Genomic DNA, 17,758 nt, shown 5'->3' on the forward strand with positions numbered 1-17,758 from the left:
TTCCTGGTTCTTTGTAATGTACTAGTGGCAAAGCTCAGTGGTTCAAAGCTCAGGGTCAGAGTCAGACAGATCTGCATGAAGAAAAGCAGGAGTAATGACCTCAGAGGACTGTGACAGTTAAACAAAATGTACTGCATGCACAGGTTTAATATAATGCCTGACATGTAGTAAGTGTTTATTACATGATCATTGTCATCACCACCTCAAGTAAACATCCTAATACCATGACCTAGCACTTACTGTCTTCATTTTACAGAGTAGGAAACGGAGAGAGAAACACATCTAATCTTTAGCAGTTTCTTTATCACAGGTTTCTTGGTATGTACCCTTGTTTTTGTTTTTCTGTTAATGCCTTTGGTTCATCTTTGTTCTCGAAGGATAGATTTCCTGGACACACAAGTCTACCTCAGTGTTCTGGTGATTTTATTCCACCGTCTTCTAGCTTCCAGTGTTGCTGTTGAAAGCTCTGCTGTAATTCTAATTATTCATTTATAGATGATCTGTTGTTTCTGCCCATCCTACAGAAAAACCAAAGCTTTGTGTAAGAGTTGGATATTTTTTCTCTTTTAATTACAACACCTTTCCTGATTCTACTTAGCTTTTTAAAAAAAGCCTTTTGCCTCCCTTTGTTCTGTAATCATACTTTAACCTATAAAGAATTCTATCATGGCACCTGAGTTAGTGTACATGTATTATTTGCATGTCTTTTTTTCCTCATAAAATGTGGGTTTCTTTTCTTTTTTTTTTTTTAATCCTCACCTGAGGATATTTTTCCATTTATTTTCAGACAGAGCAGGAGGGAGAGATAGAGAGAAGCATCGATGTGAGAGAGACACATCGATTGGTTGCCTCCCACATGACCCCGACCAGGGCAGGGGACCGAACTGCAACCAAGGTACATGCCCTTGACTGGAATCAAACCTGCAACTCTTTGGTCCATGGGCTAAAGCTCTAACCGCTGAGCCAAACTGGTCAGGGCAAAATGTGAATTTCTTGAAGATAATCTACTTCCAGCACCTAGTATAGGCCCAGCACATAGTAGATGCTCAGTAAATGTTTGTTGGATGAGTGGATAGATTAATAAGTAGAGAAATCTATGGCCATAGGTATATATCTGGATAAAATGCAAGTGAAATTGTATGAATGTATTTGAGCTACTTCCTGTAGTATCTCCCAATGATCTGAATACACTCAGGCCTCAGGCATTTTCTCACTAACAGGAAACAGATCTATCATAGTTGACCAACTCCAGTGATTTTTTTTTTTTTGCTAATATTGCATTGACAGATAATTATTGTCAGATTCTGTTCTGGAGGAAAGCTACACCACAAGTCAAGAAGATAACAGAAGCAAGAGAATATGAGAATATGTATACTAAGAAGGTGAGCACGGGATTGGAAATTTAATAGTAGAGATGATTTTAAAAGGATTATGGGATATAATTACAAAGTCACCACTTTTGAGATGTCAGAGTAAGAATTGGGGTATTTCTGATTGTAGAATCAGGTGATACAGTGAGGAAATCTCCTAAGGGTAATTCCTGGCTAAGGTAAGCACAAGTTAAGTAAATGTTTTGTCTTTGGATTTCTCCAGGGATTTAAATTACTTGCTTGAAACTCAGGAGCCTGGGTGTAATAGAAGGAGAGCACTGAGTTGCTGTTTTCTACTCTATAAAATGGAGACAGTAATTTCTAGGTCATGGTGTATGAGATTTACCTGAGATAGTGGTGATAATTATCATGCGATAAACACTACTGCATGTCAGGCACTATATGAAACCTGTGCACACAGTACCTTTCATTTTAGTTGTTGCAGTACTCCAGGATAATTACTCCTGCTTTTCTTTAGTTTATTAGTGAGGAAAATGATTGTCAGAGCAAGTAACTAACTTGTCCAAGTTCACAAAGCAAACAACTGATAAAGTCAAGACTTGCGTTCAGATCTGCCTGGCTGTGAGCCTGAGCTCACAACCGCGGAGGCTTGCACCAGCACGGTCCACAGAACCCAAGACTCACCGGATTGCGTGTTCTCCTCTCTGCTCCGCCCCTCCCCTCAACGTTCCCCGCAAACCTCAGTGCTTGGTGGTTTATATCCATGACACCTTCATTTCTGTGTAGTGGAGAGTGGCTCTTAGGACCCTGAGCAGGGCAAGAGGTTTGGGGGCTTTCCCAAGATACCAACTAGCGAAGGAGTCGTGCCACAGAGTTTGGCCAAGTACAGCAAATATTGTAGATTTCTTTCTTTTTTTAAAAAAAAAATATGTTTTTATTGATTTTTTAGAGAGAGGAAGGGAGAGAGAGATAGAAACATCAATGTGAGAAACATCGATTGGCTGCCCCCGCTGGGGATTGAGCTAGCAACCCAGCATGCAAACCGGAATTGAACCGGGACCTCTCAGTCCATGGGATGACACTCAATCCACTGAGCCACACTGGCCAGGCTGTAGGAGATTTCTTGAACCTTCTTCATTTCTCCATATTTATTACTGCTGCCTGTTTCCTGTCAGCATTTAGCATGACACTTCTGAGAAGTAGCAGGGCATGGTAGAAAAACAGACAGATATGGGTTCAGATCTTGGTGCTGCATCTCATCAGCTGTGTTACTTGAGCAAGTTGTTTAACCCTTCCAACCATCTTCTATAAAATTGGGAAAATGGCCCTGGCCAGTTTGGCTCAGCGGTTAGAGCATCGGCCTACGGTCCAGAGAGACCAGGGTTCGGTTCCCGCTAAGGGCATGCACCTTGGTTGCAGTTTGTCCCCAGCCCTGGTTGAGTCGTGTGGGTGGCGACCACTCGATGTGTCCCTTTCACGTTGATCTTTCTCTCTCACTTTCTCCCTCCCACTCTATCTGAAGGAAATGTTGAAAAATGTCCTCGGGTGAGGATAAAAAAATAATAATAATAATAATTTGCATCTCTCTGATGATTAGTGATGTTGAGCATTTCTTCATATGTCTCTTAGCCATTTGTATGTCCTGTTTGGAGAGGTGTCTATTTAGTTCCTCTGCCCATTTTTTAATTGGGTTCTTTGTCTTTCTTTGGTTGAGTTGTATGAGCACTCTATATATATTGGAAATTAACCCCTTATCTGATATATCATTGGCAGTTATGCACCCCATACAGTGGGTTGCCTTTCCATGCACATCTTGATTATTTTAAGATGATCAAGGTAGAGATGTTAATATCTTCTTGAAAATTCTTCTAATCTTTTGTTATAGTAAAAATATCAGCCATCAACATCTTTGTCCCTAAATCAGTTTTCTTTATTTTGGGTAACTACCTTAGGATAGCATCCTAAAACTGGAGTTAGTTACCAGATCAAAGGACATGAGTACCTTTACTTTTTTTATTTATTTTTTTATCCTCACCCGAGGACATTTTTCCATTTTTTGTTCAGGTAGAGTGGAAGGGAGAGAGAGGAACAGTGAGAGAGAGAGAGAAACATCGATGTGAAAGGGACACATCGAGTGGCTGCTACCCGCACAACCAACCAGGGACAAACTATAACCGAGGGGCATGCCCTTAGCAGGAACCGAACCCGGGTCTCTCGGGACCGCAGGTCGACACTAACCGCTGAGCCAAACCAGCCAGGGCTGCCTTTACATTTCTTTTTTTTTTTTTTTTTTTTTTTTTAATCCTCACCCGAGGACATTTTTCCACTTTTTTGTTCAGGTAGAGTGGGAGGGAGAGAGAGGAACAGAGAGAGAGAAACATCGATGTGAAGGGACACATCGAGTGGCTGCCACCCGCACAACCGACCAGGGCCGGGGACAAACTGCAACCGAGGCACGTGCCCCTAGCGGGAACCGAACCCGGGTCTCTCAGGACCGCAGGCCGACGCTCTAACCGCTGAGCCAAACTGGCCAGGGCTGCCTTTACATTTCTTAATGCATGCTGTAAAAGTGACCATATCCTTTATTTTTGTCCTCTCTCTTTCCTGTTCAGTCTCACCCTGCCTGCAAAAGCCCTGGGCTGACTTCAAACCTTTTCAACATTTATGGGAAGAGCCCTCTGATTGTATACTTCCTCCTGAACTACTTCATTCTGCATCAGTCTGGCAAAGATGTGCTGATAGTAAGGAGGGAAAGAAGCAAGATCGTCCCATATCCTTTTCTTCACAGGCGGGCTACACATTACTCCTGGCCCCTGCTTCCTCTTCCCAGAAGCAAGGGTAGGGGAGAGGCATCCAGCCCTTGTTACATGTAGCACCTGGTTCGTAGTAGGTGTCTGTCAGGGGTGGTCATTGATATAAACCTAAGGGTCAGAGTCTTGCTCATTCTAGTTCCACATCTGCCTCTGAACTGGCTGTGTGGGATCCTGGGGCAAATCAAATTACTTTGTGTGCAAAGTTTCTTCCCATATACTGGGATGAATGGGCTAACTAGATACTCTAACATACTTTGCAACTCAGTAATCACTCCCAGGTGCTCAATGACCCTGGAGTCTGTATTGATCAGGAATTTTGGTGTCTAGGTGTGTGTTTTTTTTTTAACACCCTCCTCACACACACCCCTTCCCTAGACACATCAGCAAATTTCTGGACCCTCTGGCATTTATCCTAAAGATTTGGTAAAAAGCTTCAGATCTTTTTTTTTTATCCTCACCCGAGGACATTTTTCCATATTTTTTATTTATTTTTTTATCCTCACCCGAGGACATTTTTCGATATTTTGTTCAGATAGAGTGGGAAGGAGAGAGGAGAGAGAGCGAAACATCGATGTGAAAGGGACACATGGAGTGGCTGCCACCCACACGACCAACGAAGGCCGGGGACAAACTGCAACCGAGGTACGTGCCCTTAGCAGGAATCGAACCTGGGTCTCTCTGGACCACAGGCCAACGCTCTAACCGCTGAGCCAAACCAGCCAGGGCCATTTTTCCATATTTTGTTCAGATAGAGTGGGACGGAGAGAGAGAGAGAGAGAAACATCCATGTGAAAAGGGCACACTGAGTGGTCGCTACCCACACGACCCAACCAGAGCCAGGGACAAACTGCAACCGAGGTACGTGCCCTTAGTGGAACCGAACCCTGGTCTCTCCAGACTGCAGGCCGACGCTCTGACTACTGAGCCAAACCATCCAGGGCAAAAGCTCAGATCTTAATAAAACAGGTGTGACATTTGTTGGTGTCCTGAGTCTTAGCAGTTTACCAAAGAGGGTCAGAACATGGATTCAAATAGACCTGGACTCAGGAAACAACTCAGCTGCTTGCCAGCTCAGCCGAGTGATCTTAGACAAGTTCTAGCTTCTCTCTGAGCCTCATTTTTCATCTATAAAATGGGGATAACCGTACTGCCTCATAGGCCTGTTTTGTAGAGTACAGACACAACAGAGGTAAGGCTTAGTTAGCATGGTGCCTGGCAGGTAACAAGTGCTGAATAGTACCCATCTACATATAGCTTCCATCAGGAGGCGTTTTCATAGCAAGCTAGGCAGGACTTGTAACTGCTGCCCTGTAGCACTTCGTATCTACAAACCTATGTATATGTCTATAGACAGAGAATGAGAACTCACCATTCATGGTGCTTCATTGTTTATAAAATACTTATCCTTCGATCACCTATTGTTCTGTAAAGACAGTGCCATGTAATATGGTGTGATGTAGTGTAACGTAGTGCAAGGAGCCTGGGCTGGAGATACACAGACCTGGATTTGAGTCCCAGCTCAGCAGCCCACTGGCCTTCACATCTCATGTGCACAGCTTAACCTCTGAGCTCAATGTCTGTATCTTCTCCTTCCTAAAATAAGGATAGTCATACCAAACCAATAGTGTTGTGACCAGGATTAAATGGCACACAGCTGGTACTAAATAAGTAATAACTGTCACCATTATTAACATCATCTGTGGAAGGTATTATCCCTATTTTAAAGATAAGGAACTGGAAACATAGAGGATGACTTATATCCTGTCTGAACTCCCTCAACAAGTGACGAATATAGCTGAGATTCCGACTGATCCAGAAGGGGTAAAGGGATAGAAGGAGGCAAAGAAAAATTTCTGACATATATACATGAGCATGGGAATGAGGCTTTGGGCCTAAAAGGAAGGAAAAGTTGGAACTCCTTCCTATTCACCACTATGATAACGGAGTAAGGATTTTAGATGACAGTCTGAAAAAAGCATTGCCTTGCCCTTCCATCAGCAGGCAGAGGGAGGGTTTTATTAAAAGATAGGGAGTGGCCTAGCCATGGAGAGGACAGCATCTTCTCAAAGCAGGCCATGGTCGAAGAGCAGAAGGTCATTTCCTGCCCAGATTTCAGTTATCTCGTCCACAGACAGTTTCCCCGCTCTGCCATCTCACCATCCCTACTCCCCACGCACTAGGCTCATCCCACTAATAATGCTGAGAGCCAGTACCGGCTGACAGCGTGGGGTTTTCCTTGACCATGAAAGCCACTGAGTCCAGCCTGACCTACTCTGATGTCATCAGCCTGACCCTGTGCAACATGAAGAGGCGAGGGGACATCCTCCGGCAGCTGAGCCATCTCCACTGGAGCGAGTGGACTTACTTCGATGATTACATAAAGGAGCTACACGATGGCTTCCTCAGGTACTCCGGGGCTTTGGGGAAGTGGTGTTGCAGAATTTCTGTTGTAGCACATCGGAATAACTCGTAATTGGGGGGCAAGCCCCATAACATCCAAACACACTCATCTTTCTTGTGGTCAGAATGTAAACTCCACAGTAAGAGAGACTAGATTTTAATTTTATTTGTTTGGGTTTTTTTTTTTTTGTTTTTATCCTCACACGAGGACATTCCTCCATTTTTTGTACAGATAGAGTGGGAGGGAGAGAGAGAGAGAAACATCGATGCGAAAGGGACACATCGAGTGGCTGCCACCCGCACGACCATCCAGGGCCGGGGACAAACTGCAACCGAGGCACGTGCCCTTAGCGGGAACCGAACCCGGGTCTCCCTGGACCGCAGGCGGACGCTCCAACTGCTGAGCCAAACCGGCCAGGGCTGTTTGGGTTTTATATGATACTAAGGAATTCCTTTTATTGGTGTGTTCCTTTTTAAAAGATATTGTAATAGTTTTGTAGTTATGTTATTTTTTAAAAGTCATATCCTTTTTTTATCCTCACCCGAGGATACTTTTGCATTCATCCTCAGATAGAGCGGGAGGGAGAGGGGGAGGAAGAGAGAGAGAAACATTGATGTGAGAGACACATCAAATGGTTGCCACTCACACAACCCGAGCCAGGACCAGGGACAAACTGCAACAGAGGTTCCCTTAGCAGGAACTGAACCTGGGACTCTTTGATCCACGGGCTGATGCTCTAACCGCTGAGCCATACTGGCCAGGGCAAGAGTCATATCTTAAGGAGATACATAATGAAGTATTTATGGATGAAATAACATGGCGTCTAAGATTTGTTTTAACCCATTTGAGGACATCCGGTCAAGATGGGGCATAGGTAAACGCGGTATCCGTCCTCCCATAACCACATCAAAGTTACAACTAAACTACAGAACAACCATCATTCAAAACCACCTGAAATCGAGCTGAATGGAAGTCCTACAACTACAGAATTAAAGCAGCAGCCGCATGGAGACCGGTAGGAGGGGCTGGTCCCACACCTACGTGTGGCAGATAAAAATCAGGAGAACGCCCTGGCCGGTTTGGCTCAGCGGTTGGAGCATCGGCCTACGGTACAGAGAGACCCAGGTTCGGTTCCCACTAAGGGCACGTACCTCGGTTGCAGTTTGTCCCTGGCCCTGGTTGGTCGTGCAGGTGGCAGCCACTCAATGTGTCCCTTCACATCGATGTTTCTCTCTCTCTTTCTCTCCTTCCCACTCTATCTGGACAAAAAATGGAAAGTTGTCCTCGGGTGAGGATAAAAAAAAAAAATAAGGAGAACACCTTGGCTGGGAAGGTCCTCCCTGAGGACTGAGGGGGGGGTCCCCATCCCACACCAGGTGCCCCACTCAGGGTTCCAGTGCCAGGAAGAGAATCTCCATAACTTCTGGCTGGAAAACCAGCAGGAAATGAGGCTCAGGGAGGCTGAGGCGGCTGGAGCCCTAGGCAGCTCCTCTTAAAGGGCCTGAGCACAGACTTACTTAGACTCACACCCTCCAGGCTCCAGCATGGGAGAGGCAGCCTGAAAGGCACCAGAGACAAATGGGGAAGAACTGAGCTGTTTGGCATTGGAATGAGGGTAGGAGAGGCAGCTTTCTCCTGGATAGACGTGCTGTCTGAGGCTTTTGTTCCTTTGGTGAACCCTTCCCTGGGGCAGCAGATCTGGGACTCCAGCAACCTGGCTCATACTGGTAGCCCCACCCTGGTGATTCCCTGAGGCCCCGCCCCACCCAACCTCAGGCCCACCCAAGCCGTTGCCAGTTGTTTTACCGTAGGATTGGCTTGTCTTGGATCCTGCTTCAGGTTTTCCTAAATTTTTTCAAACAAGCAGCATCTGGTCTCAGCTAGCCCCATACCTCTCATTAAGTAATAGAAGCAGGCACAGAGAGGTGGCCAGAATGAGGAGACAAAGAAACAGGTCCCAAATGAAAGAACAGAAAAAATCTCCAGGAAAATAATTAAGCAAAATGGAGATAAGCAACCTAACAGATGCTGAGTTCAAAACACTGCTTATAAGGATGCTCAATGAACTTAATGAGAATCTCAGTGAGGGCCTCAAGAGCATAAAAAAGGACCAGTCAGAAATGAAGAATGCACAGTCAGAAATGAAGGAGGTACTAACTGAAATAAAGAATAATTTACACAGATTCAATAGTAAAGTAGGTAAAGCCAAGAAGCAAACCATTGATTTGGAATATAAGGAAGCAAAAACCACCCAATCAGAACAACAAAAACAAAAAAGAATAAAAAAAAAATGAGGATAGTGTAAGGAGCCTCTGGGACAACTTCAAGCATGCCAACATTCGCATCTTGGGGGTGCCAGAAGGAGAAGAGAGAGAACAAGAAATCGAAAACCTATTTGAAACAATAATGGCAGAAGACTTCCCTAACTTGGTGAAGGAAACAGACATACAAGTCCAGGAAGCACAGAGAGTCCCAAACAAGATGAACCCCAAGAGGCCCACACCAAGACACATCATCATCAAAATGCAGAAAGTTCAAGACAAAGAGAGAATCTTAAAAGCAGCAAGAGAAAAGCATTTAGTTACCTACAAGGGAGTTTCCATAAGACTGTCAGCTGATTTCTCAAAAGAAACTTTGCAGGCCAGAAGAGAGTTGCAAGAAATATTCAGAGTGATGAAAAGCAAGAACCTACAACCAAGATTACTCTATCCTGCAAAGCTGTCATTTAGAATCGATGGCCATATAAAAACTTTCCCAGACAAGAAAAAGGTAAAGGAGTTCATCACCACTAAACTGTTATATGAAATGTTGAAGGGTCTTTTTGAAGAAAAAGATAAAATATATGAACAAACAAAATGGCAATGAATACATATCTATTGACAATGGAATCTACAAACAAAATGAACAGGCAGAACAGAAGCATTCTCATAGATACAGAGAACATTTTGTTGGTTGCCAGATGGGAGGGGGGTTGGGGAAATGGGTGAAAAAGGTGAAGGGATTAAGAAGAACAAATTGATTGCTAGATTGACAAACCTCAAAGGGAAGGGGGTTAGGGGATGGGAAGAAATAAACCAAAGAACCTATATGTATATATGCATAACCAATGGACACAGACAATAGTGTGGGGAAAGGCAGGAGGGGGGAGGCGGGGGTCAATGGGGGAAAAATGAGAATACATTCAACAATAAAGATAAGTTAAAAAAAATAAATAAATAACCCATTTGAGGTGGGTATGTTGGGGGGGAGGCAAAGGGAGTAATAGATGAGTCAAGATTGACCTTATGTTGATAACTGTTGAAGTTAGACAATGGGTAATTGGTGTTCATTATACTACTTTCTTTACTTTTATATATAAATTTTATGTTATAAAATTTTAAATAATTTTTTTCATTTAATTAAAAATGGAAAAAGCAAGAACAAAGGAGACAAATGTCAATGTGGAATATTACTTATAGGTGGGCTAGGGCCCTTTTGGACATCAGTTCCCACTTACTTCTCTACTAGACCACATCAGTCCGGAGCACTGGCATTGAAGTTGGGCAGACCGAAGCTCCAGTGCCAGCTCTCTCATTCTCTGTGTGAATTAGATCCATCAGTCAGCCCTGTGAGGCCTGGGTACCATCTCATAGTAACATGGAGTAGTTATGCGAGTGAAAGTAAATGTCTAGGTCAGTCCTGGCTCAGAGGAAGTGCTTACTAAAGGACAGCTATTACAGATAATACAAGCAAGCCCATACCATAAAAACTGCGGGTTCCAAAGGAAAGTTAGTGGTTGGGGAGGCATGGAGCAGTCCCCTGAGAAAAGGCAACCCAGCAACGATTGTGCAGGGTTCTCTGCTCTTGAGTGAGGAAGAGCCTGGTTTGCACGTGCAGATGGGGCTCTACAGTGAAGGAGCGGGCTCAGTGCTGCTGAAGAATTCATTTTCTTGCTAGTCCAGAGCCCTGATGCTCACACTTGTCTGGGGGCAAAGCATCCACAATTCAGAATGCGTTTTGCAGAACTCTCTGAAATGTTTCAACATACGATTCCATCATACACGCTAAAAATGCTTTTACTAGTGGAAAGTAGGAGCCTAAAACACGTACAGGCTGCAACACCTCAAGAAATGACAATGCAGAAAATATTATCAAGGAATCCCATCCAAATTCTTTTTCTTCTGTTTTTTTTTTTTTTTTATCCTCACCCAAGGACTTTTTCCATTTCTGTTCAAATAGAGTGGGAGGGAGAGAGAGGGAGAGAGAGACAGAGAAAAATATCGATGTGAAAGAGACACATCGAGTGGCTTCCTCCTGCACAACCCCAACCAGGGCCGGGAACGAATCACAACCAAGGTACGTGCCCTTGGCCAGAATCGAACCTGCAACTCATTGGTCCACGCGCTCTAACCTCTGAGCCAAACCAGCTAGGGCTATCCAAATTCTTCTGTTAGAAAAATGTGATCATAACAAGGACAATATGCTGCTGGTTTTTTGTCTCTCCATTGCAAGCAGAAGCAGGCTTCAAAAAGTGAAGAAAAGTTGTGGCAGAAGATCACAAAAATGAGAATGTTGTGTCAACACAATTTTTTCCTTTAACTTGGGAAAAGACCCCCATTGTTGGAATAACTACTGGTTTAGGCCAAGTTCAATGCTAGTTTTTAAATGTCAGTCTTTCTATATCTATCCTACCATAGTAGAGAAGTATATGACAGCATCTTACTTCACTCAAATATATATTTATTGCTACTGTGTCTACCTTGAACACCCATAACCTGCTTCTTCATCAAATAAATGTTCACTCACATTTCAAATGTCAGCTGGTATATTACCCAATAGCATTCCCATTGCGTACCCCAAGCTTAGCTACAGACGTTCTGCTGGAAACCTCTTATAACACCAGCAGCAGTAGCAGCCAACGTTATTGAGCACTTTCTGTGTACCAGGCTCTGTGCTAAGCACCTGACCTGTGGTAACTCAACCTTCCACAACCCAAGGTTCTGTTATTCCCATGTTGAGATGAGTACATTGGCATGGAGAGGTGAATTAATTTGCCCAAGGTCACACAGCAAGTGGCAGAGCCCCAACCTTAATCAGCTTGCCCTCAAAGCTCACACTTGAGCTTTCTTTCAGATTGTGGATTTCCTCACCTGTCTTCCTAATTCGAGTAGTGTTCCTTGAGTTCAAGGACCACCCGTATTCCTCTGTGTCCCAGGGCTGATGTGACCTTAGGCATACAGCAAGGGGTGAGTTCCTGCTGTGTGGTCAGTTCTCTGTTCAGTCAGTTTCTCTTGACATTTGTCATGAATGAATTTGTAAATATTTGCTTCTCTTTACATATGAAGGTAAGAGAGAAAAGATCATGCTGGCTTTTTAGTCTTTTCCCCTATGTGTCTTTGTGATTTCACACAGGGAGGTGAAGAATATAGACCAAAAAGAAGCAGATAAAAAAAAGGCAAACCACACATTCATTCATCCTTCAGCCTTCATGGAGGAATCCCTGGAAAAGAAATCTAAAGGAAGCCTGAAGAAGGAGACCACATTTCTTTTAAGGTTTGTTCAAAAAAAGACCATGGGAAAAGTAGAAATGTGAGCAATGTAAGAATTCTTAATACATGGAAAAGAATATGTAAAAAGTTCACTTTTATGTATCACTCAATTCTCATTTTATTTTTTTGTTGTTAATGGTGGCAGAAAGAGCTACCAGTGATTCTGTACTTCTCAGTGCCAAGCATTTGTGCTTTATGAACTGCGTAAGGCAGAGCTTTCGGTTGCAGGTGCCAGGAAATCGGCTCAAACTAACTTGAGCAGAAGGAACATCTAGTGGCTTTAGTAACCAGGCAGCCCACAGACAAGTTGGCTGCTGGCACGTTGGTACTAAGGACGCACTGATATTTTCAGGTTCTCTCTCCCTCCCTCTATCAACCATCCATGTGCTGGCTTGTTTTTCAAGCTGCATTTTTTCTCAGAGAAACAAAGAGGGCCAGAGACAAGCCTATGTCCTTATAGCACATGACCTAAAGGGAAGAGATACACCGAGATAAACCCTTTCCCAGCCTCCATACACCAAACCTCATTAAAGTCTCTGATTGCTCTGCTTGGGTTATGGACCCACACTATGTTCAGGAAGAATCGTGCTATGATTAGCCAGGCCTGAGTGTCCGTGTGGCCCGAGAGAGCTGAGCATAGTCAGTTACATGGGGTAGAATGGGTGACATGCCATCAAAGATAACATGCCCACTTAATTCTATTTATATGTCATCAAATCCTAATAAATAACATCACTCCCATTTTACGGAATAGAAAATGCAGACACCGACATGCCAAGTAAACACTGACTAAAGACCTTCAGTGCCAGGCACTAAGGATACAAAGAAATAAGTAAGTTAAAGTGCCTGTGGTCTAGAAGGAGGGAAAAGATGTGAATTGGTAATATGCAACAAGTTGCTTAGGTCCTAAGAGAACACTTCAAAAGGGAACACAGTAGGAAGTGGCCAGTTCTTTTTGTTTGCGATGGGAGGGGAAGAATGGGCTGGTACTCTAGACAGAGACAGCTGCTCAAGCCAGTCTGTAGAGCTAGAAGTTATCAGCCTGCCGTTAGGTCTGGCTGGTCAGGGAGTGAGGAAGAGCTGAGGAGGGAATAGTGGGGCATCGGGGGTCTTACATGCCACACCTGAATTTTGCTGTCCTGCAGCCTGTAGGTAGCCATCCAGAAGTCTGCTGTATAGAAATAACAATATTCAATGCTGGAACTTTCATCCATTATTCTAAATAACATACTTACATATGTATTTCTTGATTTATTTTCCTTCTAAAACATTATCTGTTGATCATTTTTTCCAGATTGTTAAGAGCTATCAAAAACTAAGCAGCATTGCCCTGGCCGGTTTGGCTCAGCGGTTGGAGCGTCGGCCTGCGGTACAGAGAGACCCGGGTTCGGTTCCCGCTAGGGGCACGTACCTCGGTTGCAGTTTGTCCCCGGCCCTAGTTGGTCGTGTGGGTGGCAGCCACTCGATGTGTCCCTTCACATCGATGTTTCTCTCTCTCTCTCTTCCTCTCTCTCTCTCCCTCCCACTCTATCTGAACAAAAAATGGAAAAATGTCCTCGAGTGAGGATAAAAAAACAAAAAAACAAACAAAAAAAAAACTAAGCAGCATTATTTTGCATATTCTCAAATATATCATATATATTCTGTGTATATTCTGTTAGATAATGTGGTTATAACAAAGACAGATGCAGTTTGCTGCTTGTTATTTTATCTCTAATGCAAAGAGATACAGACCCCAAAGGGTTAAGAAAACCTTGTGGCAGAAGATCCTAAAGTGATGATATTCTATTAATTTCTCCTCCTCCTCCTCCTCCTCCTCCTCCTCCTCCTCCTCCTCTTCCTCCTCCTCCTCTTCTTCCTTCTCCTCCTCCTCCTTTCTTCTTCTAATTTTGGAGTACTTCTCAGGACCTTTTCCTCTTCAAATCTAGACTGGTGTGCTCTAGGTCTGATCACAGTTATCATCATGGGGCTTTTTTCGCCATCATCCTAGGACTTCCCTTTGTCAACTTTACTTTGTTGTAGTCTGTTTCCCAGGTCACGTGTCTTTTTCTTTCCTGTTCCTCATTTTGCTGGGGCACATCTTCTAGTAGCTTTCCAAGAAAAGGTACATGGAAAGTTTTTTTAGTCTTTGCATGTCCAAAATGACTTTGCTCTTGATTAATATTTGACAAATGTTTTGCTGGGAATAAAATTCTAAATTAAAAGTCAATTTGCCATAGAATTTGGAAAAAAACATTTCCCTAACTTTTAGTTTTACTGTTGAAAAATCTGATACCTTTCTGATTCCTATGGCCTTGAATGTTGTATGTCACCTTTTTTTTTTTTCCCCTGTGGAAGGCTTTAGGATATTGTCTTCACCCCTGGTAGTCTGAAGTTTCAGTTATGTGCCTTGATATCATATCTTAATATCTTTTACTGGGATTGGGAACCCTCTCAGACTGTAGAGTAGTGTCCTCCAATTCTGAGAACTTTTATTATTTAAGAATTTCCTTCTCTTCATTTTCCTAGCTCTGTTTTTCTGGATTATACTCAGTTGTTGGTCCTCCTGGACCGATTTTCTAATTTTCTTATCTTTATTCTCCTGTTGGAATCTGTATGAGTTTCCGTCCTACTTTCTAGGAGAATCTCTATATTTTATCTTCTAACACTTTTTTTAATTTTAAAAATTCTATAACATTTATTAATTTCCTAAAGTGAGATCTTTCTTATATTTTGGCCGTTTATTTTTTATAGCGTTCTCTTCTTTTTCATATGTGATATTTTCTTCTATAACTGAGGGATATTGATCTTTATTTTATTTCATTTTATTTATTTATTTATTTATTTTTAATCCTCACCCGAGGACATTCTTCCATTTTTTGTTCAGGCAGAGTGGGAGGGAGACAGAGGAAGAGAGAGAGAGAGAAACATCGACATGAAAGGGACACATCCAGTGGCTGCCTCCTGCACAACCAACCAGGGCCGGGGACAAACTGCAACTGAGGTACATGCCCTTAGCGGGAACCAAACCCGGGTCTCTCTGGACCGCAGGCCGACACTCTAACTGCTGAGCCAAACTGGTCAGGGCTATTTTTTCTTCTTCTTCTTTTTTTTTTTATCCTCACCTGAGGACATTTTTCCATTTTTTGTTCAGGTAGAGTGGGAGGGAGAGAGAGGAACAGAGAGAGAGAGAGAGAAACATCGACGTGAAAGAAACACATCGAGTGGCTGCCACCCACACGACTGACTGACCAGAGCCGGGGACAAACTGCAACTGAGGTACATGCCCTTAGCGGGAACCGAACCCAGGTCTCTCAGGACCGCAGGCCGATGCTCCAACCGCTGAGCCAAACCGGCCAGGGCCTATTTTTTCTTCTTTTTAAATATTTTTTCTGTATTGATTTTAGAGAGAGAGGAAGGGAGAGGGAGAGAGAGATAGAAACATTGATGAGAAAGAACATCAATTGGCCAGCCGCCTCCTGCATGCCCCCCACTGGGGATCGGGCCCATAACCTGAGCATGTGCCCTGACCAGGAATCGAACTGGCAGCCTCTTGGTGCATGGGTCAACGCTCAACCACTGAGCCACACCAGCTGGGGCAAGTTATGTGTTTTCTTATTGTTGAGTTTTAAGAGTGCTTTGTATATTTTGGAGAACAGTCCTTTCTCATTGTCTTTTGTAAATATTTTCTTCCAGTCTATGGCTTGCCTCCTCATCTCTTGGCATTATCTTTTACAGAGCAGGAGTTTTTAATTTTAATAAAGTCCATTGTATCTATTTATTCTTTCATGGATCCTACCTTTGATATCTGAAAAGTCATCACCAAACCCAGTGTCGTCTAGATTCTCTTTTATGTTACCTTCTAGGAGTTTTATAATTTTGCTTTTTACATTTAGGTCTGTGCTCCATTTTGAGTTAATTTTTTATGAAAGGTATAAGTAAATTCTGTGTCTAGATTCATGTTTTTTGCATGTGGATATCCAATTGTTTCAGCACCATTTGTTGAAAAGATTGTCTTTTTTGATTGTGTTGCCTTTGTGCCTTTATCAAAGATCAGTTGGCTATCCTTATGTGGATCTATATCTGGGCTTTTTCTTTTCCTTCAATATTGTTTTGTCTATGCTGAGTCTTTTCCTACTCATATAAACATTAGAATCAGTATGTCAGTATCTGCTAAATAACTTGCTGGGATTTTTATTGGGATTGCATTGAATCTAGATTAAATTGGGAAGAACTGACACCTTGAAAATATTGAGTTTTCCTGTCCATCAACATGGAGTATATCTTCATTTATTTAGTTCTTATTTGATTTCTTTCAGCAGAGTTTTATAATTTTTTTCATATAGATCTTGTAGATGTTTTGTTAGTTTTATAACTCAGTATTTCATTTTTGTGGGTGTTAATATAAATGGTATTGTGTTTTTAAATTTCAAATTCCACTTGTTCGTTGCTGGTATATATAGGAAAGCAATATTAGCCTTACATTCTTTAACTATGGTATGTATAATCACTTACTAGTTCCAGGAGTTTTTTTTTGGGGGGGGGTGTCTTTTTATATTTTCTACATGAGTGATCATGTCATCTGTAAACAGTTTTATTTCTTCCTTTCCAATCTATATACATTTTGTTTTCTTATTGCATCGGCTAGGACTTCCAGTGCAATGTTGAAAAACAGTGATGAGAGGGGACATCCTTGCCTTGTTTCTGACCTAAGTGAGAAAGTTTCAATTTCCTCACCATTAAGTATGATGTTAACTGTATTTTAAAAATCCAATTTAGGTAGTTCTGTTCTATTTTTAGTTTGCTAAGTTTTATTCATGACTTTTTGGATTTTTAAAGTGCGTTTTCTGTATCTAGTGATATGATCATGTGATTTTTCTTCTTTAGGCTGGTTATGTGGTGGATTATATCAATTGAAAAAATGCTGAACCAGCCTTGCATACCTAGTACAAATCCCAGTTGGTCATGGTGTGCAGTTATTTTTATTCATTGTTGGTTTCGATTTGCTAATATTTTATTGATGTTTGCATCTGTGTTCGTGAGAGATACTGATCTACAGTTTTCTTTTCTTGTAATGTCTTTGTCTAGTTTTGGTACTAGGGTAAAGCTTGGCTCATAGAATGAGTTAGGATGTAGTCTCTCTGCTTCTACCCTCTGAAAGAGATTATAGATCATTGCTATAATTATATTTCTTTTTTTATCTTTTTTTTTTTCTGTATTGATCTTAGAGAGGAAGGGAGAGGGAGAGGGAGAGGGAGAGGGAGAGAGAGAGAGAGAGAGAGAGAGAGAGAGAGAGAGAGAGAGAGAAACAAACATAGATGAGAGAGAACATTGACTGGCTTCCTCCTGCATGCCCCTCACTGGAGATTTGACCTACAACCTGGGTATGTGCCCTGACTGGGAATCGAACCAGCAATCTCTTGGTGCATGGATCGTCGTTCAACCACTGACCACACCAGCCAGGCTCTTTTATTTTAGAGAGAGTGGAAGGGAGGGAGGTAGAGAGAGAGAGAGAAACATCGATGCTGAGAGCGACACATCAGTTGGTTGCCTCCTGCACAGCCCTAGTCAGGACCGGGGAATCCTGCAACCCAGGCATGTGCCCTTGACTGGAATTGAACCCTTTATCCTTTGGTTCGTAGGCTGATGCTCTAACTGCTGAGCCAAACGGGCCAGGGCCTTTGTTATCTTTTTAATGTCCATGAG

The 17,758-nt window shown here is 42.7% G+C and overlaps 1 protein-coding gene across 1 annotated transcript in view; it reads left to right on the plus strand.

The window, feature by feature from the left end:
* FAM227A (family with sequence similarity 227 member A) overlaps nt 1–17,758 on the plus strand; it is a gene marked incomplete at its 5' end in the record, with an annotated part of 63,606 nt that overhangs the window by 39,375 nt on the left and 6,473 nt on the right. Inside the window, 4 exons of the mRNA XM_036250771.1 lie at nt 1,288–1,382; nt 3,944–4,101; nt 6,398–6,550; nt 11,937–12,077. Coding sequence (XP_036106664.1) covers nt 1,288–1,382; nt 3,944–4,101; nt 6,398–6,550; nt 11,937–12,077 — 547 coding nt within the window. The remainder of the gene's footprint in view (nt 1–1,287; nt 1,383–3,943; nt 4,102–6,397; nt 6,551–11,936; nt 12,078–17,758) is intronic.

The sequence above is a fragment of the Molossus molossus genome, unplaced genomic scaffold (genome assembly GCF_014108415.1).
Source record: "Molossus molossus isolate mMolMol1 unplaced genomic scaffold, mMolMol1.p scaffold_m16_p_10, whole genome shotgun sequence".
NCBI classification, from domain to species: Eukaryota; Metazoa; Chordata; class Mammalia; order Chiroptera; family Molossidae; genus Molossus; species Molossus molossus.